Raw genomic sequence first — 14,731 nt, 5'->3', positions numbered from 1 at the left:
CTTTTCACTTCCTACTCCCACTGCCACACCCACACCGAACCCAGCACACCAAGCCGCTCCCGGACCACAAGATACCGCTAGGTAAGTTTCTAGTGGAGCTCCATTTATGGACCACCCTGTACAGTATACTGAACAGGTAACTGGTAAATCTGATACTTCCCCCTCCTCCAACCAAATCTTCTTTGGTTGTTGTTGTTGTTCTTGTTGTTGTTGTTGTTGCTCTACCCCGGTCCCCCTGACCGATCAGACCGATCGACCACAGGCAAACAGATGCCTCCTTGTGGCAGACAGTTCCGCGGCAGGGTAGGAACAGGGTATTTCCACATGGCGAGGGGCATGGAAAATGGAGGAGGTATAGCCCCCAGGAGGACTGACTGTGTATAAACGATAATGTATGAGTAGTAGTCACAGCCCGGACTTGGTTACTTGGTAAATGTGGTTGAGTTTCCAGCCTGGGAGTGTCGTGCAAGGCCTTGGCTCCACGTCACTCCCATGGTAGTACCTCCTGTGACGATGGTAACCATCCACCTGCTACCTTTATTGTGGGCTAACGGGTACTACACCTTGCCCAAGAACGACCCGGGACTATGCAGGGCAGGGGCGTCCATCTTCCCTGAGCCGGATACATGCTCCGGCCGCATACCCAAAATCTTCTCTGGGACCTCCTAAGAACATTAGCTAACTCCTTCAGTCCAATGACATATTTTTCATTTCATTCTTGCAATTTTCCATACGATTATGACTGTGTCACATCAATAAAGATATTAATGAGGGGTATACACAACTCCAGTACGAAAAATCTCTCTGAAGCTGAAGAAAATCGTCTGGCAGTATCAAGAATAAAAAAAAAAGGGAAGGGGGACACTGGAATGATGGGGTTAATATACACTGGGTTAGGGGCAAATAGTAAGGTCGTCAACCCCTTCCCTCCGATGACGTACCTTGTATTCCCTCGCTGCTGCCACCAAGACGATTCCCTTCAGCTGTGGAGAGAATGTTCGAAATGGAGGAGTAAGATACCGCCTTCAATGACTCCTTCGCTACCACAGGCCTGTCCTGGACTGAATAAAATCGTCCGGTGGCGGCATGAATAAAATTAGAAAACACGTCACCGGACTGAAGGGATTACGGCCCGTTCTCCACGTATATTTGGAGATTTCGCAACACCTCTTCTTAAGCGATTTATTCTGCGCATTATACTTGAACATCCTCTTGTACGTTACTGATGCAAACAATATTAAAAATCTATAAACAGTTGGCAGTACCACTTCCTTAAAGATTTATTCCGTACTTTACACCTGAATATTCTCTTGTATGTTCCTGATGCAAACAATATTAAAAAAAATTTATATATATTTCGCAACACATCTACCTTAGCGATTCATTCTGCACATTACACCTGAACGTCTTCTCGTATGTTACATTAGCAAAACTTATGTTAGTATTAAAAAAATACAAATAATGTGTAAGAGAAAGTTAAGGTTTGTGCATGAAAAATAAATCGCCAAAGAGGTGGTGTTACGAAGCCTCCCATGCCAGCCATAACTACACTAAAACCTATGTCAGCATAATGCCTTCATACCACACTCCTATACTATTTTCACACTACTGTAACTTGGTCTAAAACTGCCATCTCTATCTTGAACGCTGAGCTGTAACAAAAGATTAACACTACAATATGGTGCTGATCACGAAGAAGTGCCATAGAAAGGATACAGAACAACAACACTCTTTTTCCGTCAATGAACTACACGAGGTAAGCTATACAAGGACAAATCTGGGCCAAGTTAAAGCGAAAGAACTATATCAACTTAACAGGGGTTTGAAATAGTACAGACCGACAAGCAAGCCTACTGTACTCTGCACCACATTACAAAACCACTAACTTGTCCTGTAATTTTGTTATTAATCACACTTTTTGCTTATTTATGTATTCATCTATTTGTTATATTTACTTATTTATGCCGATATGGATAAATACTGACTCCAACCAGATGACATCACATGTTTCGTTTCTGCTCCATACTGATGATTTTATTCAGCCCAAAAGCTGGACTTGTCGAGTTGGAGGGGTTAGATACGGCGTGTATTTACCCATTCACTACCAGGTATCCTTTCAAAGCTGGATAAAATCACTGGAGACAGTCAACTGTACAGGCTTCGCGACAAGAACTGCCTTGGTGTAGCTCAGGCCATTGCAGAGCCACATTCAATACTCTGTTCACTTTATCTTTTTTACCCTAACTTGGCCAAGATTTTCGGCCTTTTGTAGACTATTTAACATACGTCAGTGGAAGAAAAAGGCAATGTTACTGCTCCATATTCTCTCCACAGTATAGCACTTATTTGTGACTTGCATCATATTCTACTGTTAATAAGCTGTAACAAACTTCAAGTTGGAGCAAAGGCAATTCTAGACCTATTTAGAGTAAAAGAAGTATAGGCGTAAATTTACTATCTTGAATACTTGATTGTACTAAGCAGATGAACACAATACAATGCTAGTAAAGAAGAAGTGTCAGAAAAACTTTGGAAATGTAGCAGTGTCCTATTCTGCCATCTAGCTACGTGTAATTGGCTGCTAAAAGACGAAAAAGTCTCTGCCAAGTTAACGTGAACGAAGTATAGTTGGTATAGATGCCTTCGTAGCAGCTGATCCTCTGTGATTTATTTTGCATACTACGCCTTAATATTCTCCTTTAAACATCTGTATTCTGTTGTCTAGCCCCTGCTACTTACGCTCCAGCTGGGTCAATAAATGAATAACAGATTTTTCTCAGTTACCTCGGGCTCAGCAATAGATTTTGAGTAGCTATATTCTTGTGTAGAACTGGATTCCAAACACACTCATTATTAAGAAACATGATCAACTGTTTTTTTTTTTTTTTATCACATAACTCACAATCATTAATTCACCATTTACAAAGCAAAACACAACCAGAGGATGCAACGCACTTTTTAAGACTACTGCTTCCTGCTAAGTTTAGGCAGCTTGGAAGGGTGCTCTAGTCGAGAAGCCCACGAGGCTATATCTTATCCCTTCCAGTGCGAAAATCTATCCTATGGAGACTTAAATAATCTCGAAAAGGAAAATCAATTGTTGAAACAGGTTCATGCTTAACAATAACTCAGAAATTTATTTGGAGGAAGAACGAAAGTCACGGGAAACTATTATACTTTCCTCCTCTTGTCCTCTGCCTACACGAGATTTCTCGTCTGAACATTGATTTGTTTTTACAGAAGGGATATAAGAGGCATGGGGAGATTCTGAACTACTTTCTTTCCTTGCTCTTACATAAATAAAAAAGATTTTATCCTCCATGCCCTCTAGTCGTTTTCCATGCATCCCAGTTATCCTCCATGCTCCCTTGTAGTACCGTAATCTATGCCTCCTAGTCAACGTATCAGCCCCTAGCAATTCACGATGTATTCTACTCATCCTCCATGTCCCCTAATCATCTTCCAAGTATCCTAATCGTCCTGTCTGCCCCCTAGTCGCCCTCCAAGCCCCTAGTCATCCTCCATGCTCCCCTAGTCATCCTCCATGCTCTCCTAGTCATCATCCATGTATCCTAGTCGTACTTCAAGCCGTCTAATCATCCTTCATGGAATCATACAAACCCAGGAACCTGGAGCGAAACACAGTGTTATTGTTCATCTTCTCAATGGTCTGCTGACGGGCCTCCTCGATCATCTTGGGTATGTCCTCCTCCTTCATGTTATCCACATCAGGCACTTCGCTCTTATCGCTAAGCATGACAAAGATACTCATTGTGGCGAAGAGTATACCATATTCCTCCTTATCCTTGAACTCCTGAGTAAGCTCGTGCAGGGTGAAAGGTACGGCCATGTCTGCTGCCTCCAGTACGGCTGAGAAGGTATTGTGGTAGGTGGTGAGGAAGTGGTGGAGGTTGGTCATTCTGGTGTCACCACTGAGGCTGGTGAACAACAGGTAAGCCAAGTCAGTGGCTAGGGAGGCAACTCGACACACCTGAAGGTCCACCAGCATCACCTCCTCGGGCTCACCTGCGCTGTTGTACCTGCCAAGAAAAAGAAATAATATTATCATGATCAGTATCATCACAAAGCATCAGCTCTGGATCACTTGAGATACTGCATCTGTAAGGAGACATCATCGTTATTATCATCATCATTGTCATCACAAAGCATTACATCCTATGCCTTACGTGAACTACTCACCCTGTCATGACGCAATTAATTTTTTGTATGCAACCTGTTATTTTGGGTGAAGCAAGTGAATCTATCAAGCATCTTAAGAGTCCCTCGGCCCTTGAAGTTGAGAAAACCGTAGGGTACATGAACTGTATATCAAGGCTCAAGTTAACTATAAATACCAGATGATATATATATACTGAATACCAGAAGAACTGGACATTCATACGTTACGAATTTTATTGCAACATATATCACTGACACCGACAGACGTTAAAGAAAGCCCTTTGACAACTATAAAAATTATATCGGTCACATGCTTGAACATAACAGCAATATGTCACGAACCTGAAGAGAGTATTGTTGTTCCAGCAGTCCCCATGACACAGAACTTCGAATGGCGATTTTCTCAATAACAGCGTCTCTAGCACATCTGCCGTGTTTTCCTTAGCATTTGCCATCCACTCTTCCGCCTTTTTGTGCCCACCAACCATCTTCATTACCTCTAATGAAATGTCCAAGTGGCCATCAAACATAATTTTGACAAAATCTCTTCTATTTGGCACAAAAGTGGTCCAGTCTGGCTTAAGGAAAGGATGTTTGTCAGCCAAGTCCTGAGGCGTTTTTGCCTGCAGGAGGAGTGAGGCGGCATGCAGCCTGGCCAGTTCCTGTACCACCAGGAGTGTGTGTGCCACGTCCATGCCTTTCTTACGGTCATACATCCGGAACCCTCGAGGCGCTAAGTCCTCAAGAAACACCAACTCGTGAGGATTGTCTAGGTCTGATGAGAGGAACTTGGGCATCCTCAGTGCACTCATACCACAGGTCTTCAGTTCAGATGACAGAGCCTGTGCTAATTCACTGTAAAATCCGGCCTCCTTCTTAAATAGTGTGCTAATAAACCCCGGATATGCGGCAAAAAAACCTCTTTGTGGGTTGATCTTCACGATGCATGAGGTGGTGTCCTGGTGGCCATTGAGGGAGTAGTTAATGTTGAGCCTGGTGACAACGGTGGCATAGTTGTCCCCCTTGTCAGCGAAGTCGTGTGTGTGCCAGGTCAGCAGCTCAGCCTCCTCGCCCTTATCTGACCTCAGTACCCCCCGCACGTGAGCATCACTGATCACGCTGCTTGTATCCAGTGCCTTAGATTCCCCAGGGGCGGCCACTGCAACACAAGAAATATCTTAAATGACACTCTGTACTTAGTGCTCACTGTATCATCAGTACTGTGATCCAGGAAATTTGCATTATAAACATACTGTTTTTGTTGTCAAGTACATATTCAGTACTGCAACAGCAAATATACAAAAAGAAGAAATATACTGCACTCCTTGTTTAGTGCTTCATCAGCACTGTAACACGGGAAATATTTTAGAAGAAATATACTGCTTTCTTTGTTAAGTGTGTCATCAGTGATACAACATAGGAAGTACTTTAGAAAAAGCAGGCTTATTTCCTTGTTAGGTACATCACCACCACCATCATCATCAACCAGTAATTATAAATACCATAAATAAATAAATAAATATATATATATACATACATATATATATATATATATATATATATATATATATATATATATATATATATATATATATATATATATATATATATATATCCATCATCCAATCCTACACTGCCAAATGAGGAGCGTAGGAGCCCGGGGCTAGGCAGTTGGTCCCGACATTTAAGATGAGTGACCAGCCTCACTCATCCCTGAGTGGTACGAGTATTACATGAGCAATCAACCTCAACCACCCCTTGGATGTAAACCTTCACCGGCTCAATCCGATTGGAGCCAAGTAATTACCCACTAAAACCACTAGGCGCCAAAATCTGGTTATATGGTTACCACCGAGCGTAGTCAATGCTTTCCTGGTGTACAGGAAACCATTTGGCTTGTCACTCAACGTAAAGTCACCCACAGGCTGAAGGAAGAGAAAAGAATGAAGGAAAGAAAGACAGAAGAGGGAGTGTAAAGTCACCCGTAGGCAGAAGGACAAGAAAAGAATGAAGGAAAGACAGAAGAGAAAGGAAGGAATGAAGGATGGAAAGGAAAGGGCAGACACCCGAGAGGAGCACTACATCGAGTGAGTGGATGGTGAGCGCCCCCACCTACCGTATATATATATATATATATATATATATATATATATATATATATATATATATATATATATATATATATATATATATATATATATTTGGTGTTATCGCCCGCCTTTACCAAGGCTTACCGATAATGTTTTTGTCCGCCTGTGTGTGTGTGTGTGTGTGTGTGTGTGTGCCAGTTTCCATTATATCTCATGAACAGCTTGTTTTATCAACATGAAACCTTCAGGGTATCAAGGTATGGCCAAAATCTTCCGGGCTTCGTGGCCCACCCCGGGGCTAAACATAACTTACCGTAGCATTCAGCTAAATTAACCTAACCTAATCTAACTAATGTAACCTAACCTAATCTACATTTAACTTAGATTATCCCAGTCTAACCCAACCGTAGCCTAAAATAAACTGACCTTATTTAACTTATCCTAATTTAAACTCATTTCACGAATTCCCTTGGGATTTTATGAAATCACTGGTTACACATTCCTTGTAATATACAGTATACTGTACAGTATATATATATATATATATATATATATATATATATATATATATATATATATATATATATATATATATATATATATATAAACTGATTTTTTCGGTCTTTTTTGTTAAGTGAGCATGAAAGTAAAGAGAAACTACCTAATAAACCTCACGAAAGTGTATAACGGGATAGTGTTAAGAATAAAACGGTACAGCATTGTGAGAGTTATAGAACATGAGGGTATGGTGTATAATGGTACAAGGACTGAACGAAGACTATAAATGTTTTAATTATCAGCAACAATACAAGAAGATGAACAAATTATCTTATAACCGCGCCATCCACTGTAACCAAGGGGCGCTTTCAGATGAGTTTTCTTCTTCATCTTGTCAACTGCTACTCCCATCACAACTTTCTCCTTGGTGTCCCCGGGTGAGTGTTTGGTCGGGCGAAGGGGTCAGTGTACAGCATAATGACAGCTTTGTGTTACAGCAGTTAATGAGAACCAGGACACGGGACTGTTAAGCAACCTGCCCACTAGTAGTAGTAGTAGCTGTTGTTGAAGTAACCCAGGATCATCTGAACGTGAACCGAGTGGACCGCCTGCTTAAGTTCCCCCTCCTCCAGCAGTTCATCATCCTACTTTTGAAGGTAGAGAAGTATCCTAGTTAAGGGAAATTTGTATAACCAGGCACGCCACCACGTGAAGGCATCCCTCTGTAGCATTCCGTGTGTTAAAATAATAAAACATTATAGTACTACCTTAGGGCATTTAATAATAAAACAATAAAGCATACTGACAACAGTTAATAAAACAGATAAGATTGGATATTATTTATAACTGAATATGATGACAGTTTTATTACAATGATATAACAAGACAGTACATCAAGACAACACAGTTCTATAATAAAAAGCCAAAGTGTACTGCACCTGTCATAAAAATGACAGGTGTACTCCAACTTCTTCACTTTGCTCTCCCCTGATGATGTGAATACGTGAATATACGAAAGCGCTTGGGGTATATCGTATTTCCTTTTCCTTGTGGATATCAGCATATACAGTATACTGTATATATATATATATATATATATATATATATATATATATATATATATATATATATATATATATATATAATATCACTGGACAGGAGTTAACAGTGATAACTACTGAGGGTATAATGTTAACCAAGGGATGTTGACAATGTTTTGGAAGTTAATGCAAGTAAATGATATCACCACCATCATCATCATCCGGACCTCCTTTCCCACCCTAGAGCAGGGTGAGGAGTAGCGATGTCCAGACAGGCCAAATTTGTCCAGTTCAATGGGCCACGCTTCCATTCCCTCATCATTCAAGCTCCCGGAATCCTGGCTCTATCTCGTATGCCAAAAACATTCACCACGTTCTGTAGCTTCAAACAACCGTATCCGATAGTGTCAATCCGGACGCTGTCACGTTAAAAAGGGGTGTCAAATCCCTGATTATGCGTTTCTCCTCACAACGTTCATCTAGCCAGCTCGATCTCTTGTCAGTTCCGTAACCTCACCGACTTCCATACCTCTCTTCCTCACACTCATCCACCATATCCTTCCACCTTCTCCTTGGCCTCCTCGCCTACTCCCTCCTTCAGTGTCGCTCAGATATACCCTTTTCACCATTCTATTGTTATCCATTCTCTCCACATGACCATACCATCTCAGTACACTCTCTTCGATTCTGGTGTCCACAGACTTCCTCACTCCACATCTTTCACGAATCACATTATTTCGTATCCTATCCACTCTCTGTGCTCCATATACATTCCTCAGCAATCCCATCTCCACTGCTCTTACTCCTGACTTTTCATTTTCATGCCACACCATAGTCTCACATCCATATGTTATGTTGGCACTAACACTTCTTCACGTAAGCCTCGTGCAGTTGCAACACTCAAGCCTCTGTTTCTTATCAAGGCCTTCATTGCACCAGCTACTTTCCTTTCCTGTGTCACACTATTTTCCAATTCTTTTGCACATTTTCCTCTCTTCTATCACTGTACCCAGATATTTGAAGTCTCACCAATTCCAGTCTCTCTCCACTCACTCTAACATTGCACTGGGAGTCACCTTCTCTCGCAATAACCATCACTTCACTCTTTTCTACATTTACTCTCAAGGTACGATGCTCACAGACATCAGCAGAACTCTGCACTAGTCTACCAAATTCTTGTCCGGTATTTGCAAGTAGTTCTGCATCATCAGCATACAACAAATTTGATATAAATACTAAAAAATGACAGCAGCCGGTACAATTACAGAATAAATGATGGTATGTTATAACAATGAATAAAAAAACATAAAACTTTACAATAACAACAAACTATGCAGCTAAAACAAACATCATCATCAACAACAACAGTACAACAAGTTACAGACAAGCTTAAAATCCCCGCCTCAAACATAAGGCATCCAAGAATCGCTTTCAAACGTGTGTGTGTGTGTGTGTGTGTGTGTGTGTGTTAATAAAACGGAGCAGCGTTAGAGCAATTAACACCTACACCCCGAGAACGTGCGTTTCACTCTGTTCTTGCTACCTTCAGACGAATTTACTCAGCTTAAGAGGGTCTTCGAACTGGAGGGGTTAGATACACATTAAAGTAACACCTTTTAGTTTGAAAAAAAAAAAAAAAAAAAAAAAAAAAAAAAAAAATAGTTTGTAAATAGCAAGAAGGAAGTGAGATAAAGCTTCCTCGTGGTGAAAGGGCTACGAGAACGCACGATGAGACGGCACTCTGAGTCAGACCGAAAAAGCGCTGAGTGCCACAAGAAGGTACCGTGTTAACCCCTTCAGTCCCATGACGCTTTCTTTATTTTCGTTACCATTGCACGATTTTGCTCAGCGTAGGGGAGGCTTTTCAAACAGGAGGGTTTCAGATATAACATTCATTAACTTCTTCATCATATTACGGAGGCCTCTTCCAAGCTGAATAAAATCGTGTGGAGAAAGCAAGAAATAAACTATAAAAACAAGCCATAAGCATGTAAAATGATTAAGATGGTACCATGACGGAACAAACCCAACCAATGTTATAACGATCAACAAAACTACAAAAGGCTACAGACTGACTACTCCTTTTACTCTTAGTGCACATTTTCGTCCCTTTGGAGCTTATTTCTCATAGCCCGACAGCACAGTAGGACTATACTACAGTTGTTCAGCAATTCTATGGCACCACCTCATGACTAGCATCATATTCTTTTGCTAATCCATTGTTACAACTGAGAATTTAAGATGGAGAGATGTCAATTTTAGGTCAACTTAGCGTAAAAGTGGCTATAGCTTATACAACCCCTGCCTCCACCCATTCACTGCGTCCAAGAAGTGAATTTAGGCAGATGGACTTTTCTTTATATCTATCGTCTGTCAGCTGGTGCTCCAATCATGCCCCTAATCTAATCCTGATGTCCTGATTTTGTGGATCAAAAGGAATATGAGTGGTGTTAAGAATAAGACGACATGGTGTTAGAACGTGTATGAAGAGTGCAGGAAGGGACAGTGATATGGTGTTATGAGTAGGACAGTGCAGTGATGGACCAAGTGGGTATGGTGCTAGATTTTTTTTTACAGATGAACAAAAGAAGGAAAACAAATTAAATGTAGAAAAAAATTCATACAACAGGCAACAGGTGTTCTCCATTATTTAAAAAAAAAAAAAAAAAAAAAAAAAAAAAAAAATCAGCAGTGGTCTGACTGGAATTGCTGTGGGATGAAATCTGGGGAGAAAGGTAATCAGGAAGAGCAAGTTCCAAAAAGAAGTCGCTCAGGGAATTAAGGAATGATGGTACAAAAACAGAACAAAAGGATCCCATATTGTAGTAATCAACGAAAATACAAGAAACTACAGATATACTGACTTATAACTCCCATCTCTACCATGCTGTGAATGTGCCCAGTGTTGAAACTTTGAAACAAGGTCAGCACTAAGCTGGTATAATGGGCAATATGGTCTGTACTGCTTTTACATTAACTTGGCCTAGAATTTCGTCCTTTAGCAGCTTATTTCACATTGGTCAGTGACAGAATAAAGTAGCTCTATGACTCTACATCCTTCCCAAGGCACTTTTTTGTGACTAGCACAATTTTCTACTGTTAATCTCTAGTCACAACTCAGCACTCAAGAGGGTGAGGTGACCATTTTAGGCCAAGTTAGTGAAAAAGAGTACAATGTCACAAGACTCAACAAAAGTATATAAGCCTGCATACACACTAGCTTATAACCCCGGCCTCCACCATGTCATCTAGTGTATCCAAGAAGCGCGTTCGCATCAGAGGGCTCTTCAGTGTGTCATCCGTGATGTGCTGCTCCCGCCAGGTCTCCAGTTTCTCTCTGGCATCCTTGCCCATTATATCCTCAGCGCTGGGGGTTCCTGCAGGATCGATCATTATGAACGGAAATGCTATCACGGCAAACATAAGGCCGTACAGCATCTTATCCCGGAACTCCTGCCGGAGCTCCGACATACTAAACGGAATCTCCGCTCCACCCGCCTGGATGATGCTGCTGAAGGTGCTGTAGTAGCAGGTCAGGAATGACTCCAGATTTGGCCTCCTGACATCTGACGACACGCTGGTGAAGAAGTAGTAGTTGAGGTCCGTGGCGGGGGAGGCAACACGTGTTATCTGGTGATCGAGCAGCATAACTTCAGCTGGTGTGCCGTCGTCATTGTACCTTTATAGTGGGAAGCACAATAAGTCAGCATTTACAAACTGATACATTTAAGCCCTTTCAACTCCATGCTTTATCAACTCAGTTCTTTCTGCTGCTAAGTCTTCGAATAACTGTGATTTGGATTAATTTTAAAAATTGGAGGCCAAGGAACTGATCGCTAAAAAAAAAAAAAAAAAAAAAAAAAAAAAAAAAAAAAAATCTAACCCATTCAACCCCATGCTTTATCCATCGAATTCGTTCCAGTGATAAGAATCCGAACCAATGTGATTAGAATTAAAAAGAGGGAGAGGGGGACCAAAGGATAAATCATTGCAAAAAAAATTCCGTTCCTAGACATTTCATAATTTGTGCCATTAAAGTTATGTCCATCGAGCTTATTTTTTTTTTAGAACATAAATGTAATACCCGTAAACTATAGTATCTGCTATCAACAATTAATGCTAAAAATATTTAATAACAGGATCAAACATATCATGTTCATATGTTTTATTTTGCTACTCTACTAGTCAAAATATCAGAGAGGTAACTGTACGAAACTTGTGATTGGAAATGAATGGTTCAAATATAATCATGTCCTGTAACATGTACTTTTTTCCCGTCTGTAGCTACTGACTTTGGCCCGTATTCTCGTCGGTTGAGGCAGCTCCCTAACACCTCCTTTGCGATTTATTTTTGGATATAGGTGGTTCATAATATCTCCTTTGCAACTTATTTTTGGATAGAGGTGGTTCATAATATCCATCCATCATCCAAACCTACTTCGCCCCATGAGGAGCGTAGGAGCCCGGGGCCAGGCAAGATGGTCCTGACATTTAAGAAGAGAGTGACCAGCCTCTCATCCCTGGGTGGCATCACATGAGCAATAAACCCCAACAACCCCTTGGATATAAACCTTCATCGGCTCAATCCGATTGGAGCACCTTAATTACCCACTAAACCACCAGGCGCCATAATTTGGTTATATGGTTACCACCCAGCGTAGTAAATGGTTTCCTGTTGTACAGAAAACCATTTGGCTTGTCACTCAGTGTAGAGTCACCCACAGGCAGAAAGAAGAGGAAAGAATGAAGGAACGAAAGACAGAAGAGGGAGTGTAAAGTCACCCGTAGGCAGAAGGACGAGGAAAGAATGAAGGAAAGACAGAAGAGGATGGAAGGAAAGAAGGACGGAGGAGAGGAAAGGGCAGACACCTGAGAGCAGCTCTACATCAAGTGAGTGGATGGTCTCCTTTGCAATTTATTTTTGGATTTGGGTGGTTAATAACACCTCCCCTTTAACAATTTATTTCTGGATATGGGTGGTTAATATCCTTCTGGAGAGGATAGTGATATCAAACGGATTTATGTAACACACACGAGGACAGTAAGGCGCAATATTCAAAACAATAAATCGCCTAGGAGCTTCCTTACCCAAGGAGAATACGACCCTTACGATCCCTGCCCAGTCCGTCAAGTACTATAAGATATTCATGGGGTGCTGTTAAGTAATGAGAAAAAATACTTTAATGCATATATAATTAATCAGAAGAATGTAAAACAATGGACCAGCTCATCTCAAGTGGCCATCACCAGGATAATGACAACTGGTGGGAGACATTCGAGGTCCCATTCTCTTGGTACTCGGAGGCTGAATTGTCATATTATGATTATTAATATTATTATTATAATTATTATTAACTATAATTATTAACATTATATACTGTTATCATTACCATCCTCATTATATTACGAAAGATTAGTTATACGTGCATTCTGGTGCAGATGCTTGTAGAAATACGTTTATATTAGTATGCTATTACTGAAACACTGAAAAAAAGTCAGCAAAGGAAGATGGTCAGGAGTAGAGTTCTCAGAGCTAGTGAAATTGGAACCTCAGTTCTCTCTACAACCAGCTTTCTATCCGCCTTGGAGAAATACCTTGTTCATTGCCTGTTTCCTCCCAATAATTACCAATAATATATATATATATATATAGTAATTGTTTTGTGGGAAGGCGACATCATCACTCAGGCAACTCTCTCACACTCTTCAACTCGATTTGCTTTAACATGAAGGAACTGGGCCACTTCCACAATTTTAATACCAAGTTGTGGTTGCGTGAAACGTTATACGCTTTAGTTATAAGTTAAGAATGAATCACCTCGGTTACCTGTCAAATCGACGCTTCAATCTGGCAACACTTGGCCAAGAACTTAGCCAAAATGGGTTAGGGATCTTCATCAGCTAAAAACAAACGCTCCACATGACCGACTACCCACCTGAAAAGCATGTTATTGTTCCAGCAGTCACCGTGGCACAGGACTTCAAAGGGTGGGACAGGAGTGATCTGCTTCAGCACAGTGTCCAAACAGTTTTGTGTGTTCTCCTCCATCCACTTTGCTACCTTCTCGTACCCCCCAATCTTCCTCAGTATCACTACTGCATTGCTGTAGCTCCCGGCCATCATGTTGGTGAACGTTTTTTTCTTTTCTCCGGTCATGTTCAACCAGTCCTTTTTGAGGGAAGGGTACTTGTCTATGAGGTTGCGGTTGGGCAGTCTTGTCTGCAGGACGTACGAGGAGGCGTGCAATCTGGCCTGCTCCTGCATGACCAACTTCACATGTGCTTCATCCTGTCCTTTATATCGGTCAAACATCTTAAACCCCCTTGGCCTTAGGTCTGCCAGGAAGATAAGCTCATTCAAGAGCTGCATACAGGAGTAGACGAACCTTGGCACTCTAATTTCGTCGTGCCCCCCAGCAGTCAGCACAGAGTTCAGTTCCGGGGCAATCTTGGTGTAGAAGTCGATTTCCTTCTCAAATAACATGTGGTTAATCTCCTCGGGCAGAGCATCATCTCGACACGGGTTTATTTTGACCACATAAGATGCCTGGTTCTGTTGGCCTCCCTGTTGGAAGTGGACCTGGACCCTGGTGACAACAGTGGCCATGTTGTCACCCTTCTCAGCAAAGACGGAGGTGGTGAAGGAGGAGAGCTGGGCGGCATCACCTTTGTCTGCCCTTAGCGCCGCCTTCACATGGTCGTCCGTTATGAGTGTCGCTGGATCCTTCGACATGCATCCCCGCTCTGTCACTGCAACATAACCACCACCAGTAGTAACATGGAAGAGCCAAATGTGGGAAGGTGTTATGTTACTAAGGGAAATTATTAGCTGAAAAAGCCATAATAGGGAAGGTGTTACGTGACTAGGTGAAATTAACAGCCAGAAGAGCCAAAGTGGAGAAGTTGCTGACTAGGAGAAAATTA

The 14,731-nt window shown here is 41.5% G+C and overlaps 1 protein-coding gene across 1 annotated transcript; it reads right to left on the bottom strand.

Annotated features, from left to right (window-relative positions):
- Positions 1–10,976: 10,976 nt before the first annotated feature.
- Positions 10,977–14,499, bottom strand: LOC145392522 (uncharacterized). The gene is made up of 2 exons (XM_080266916.1): positions 13,744–14,499; positions 10,977–11,486 (listed from the first exon to the last, which is right to left on the bottom strand). The coding sequence occupies exons 1-2, from the start codon at positions 14,412–14,414 to the stop codon at positions 11,024–11,026; spliced, it is 1,134 nt and encodes a 377-aa protein (XP_080123042.1). The 5' UTR covers positions 14,415–14,499; the 3' UTR covers positions 10,977–11,023.
- Between the last annotated feature and the right edge of the window lie 232 nt (positions 14,500–14,731).

The sequence above is a fragment of the Coenobita brevimanus genome, chromosome 22, assembly GCF_032717465.1.
Source record: "Coenobita brevimanus isolate Jiangsu-jjx chromosome 22, ASM3271746v2, whole genome shotgun sequence".
In the NCBI taxonomy this organism is placed as follows: Eukaryota; Metazoa; Arthropoda; class Malacostraca; order Decapoda; family Coenobitidae; genus Coenobita; species Coenobita brevimanus.
The sequence above is the reverse complement of the archived record's forward strand: the minus strand, read 5'-3'. Positions and strand labels throughout refer to the sequence as shown.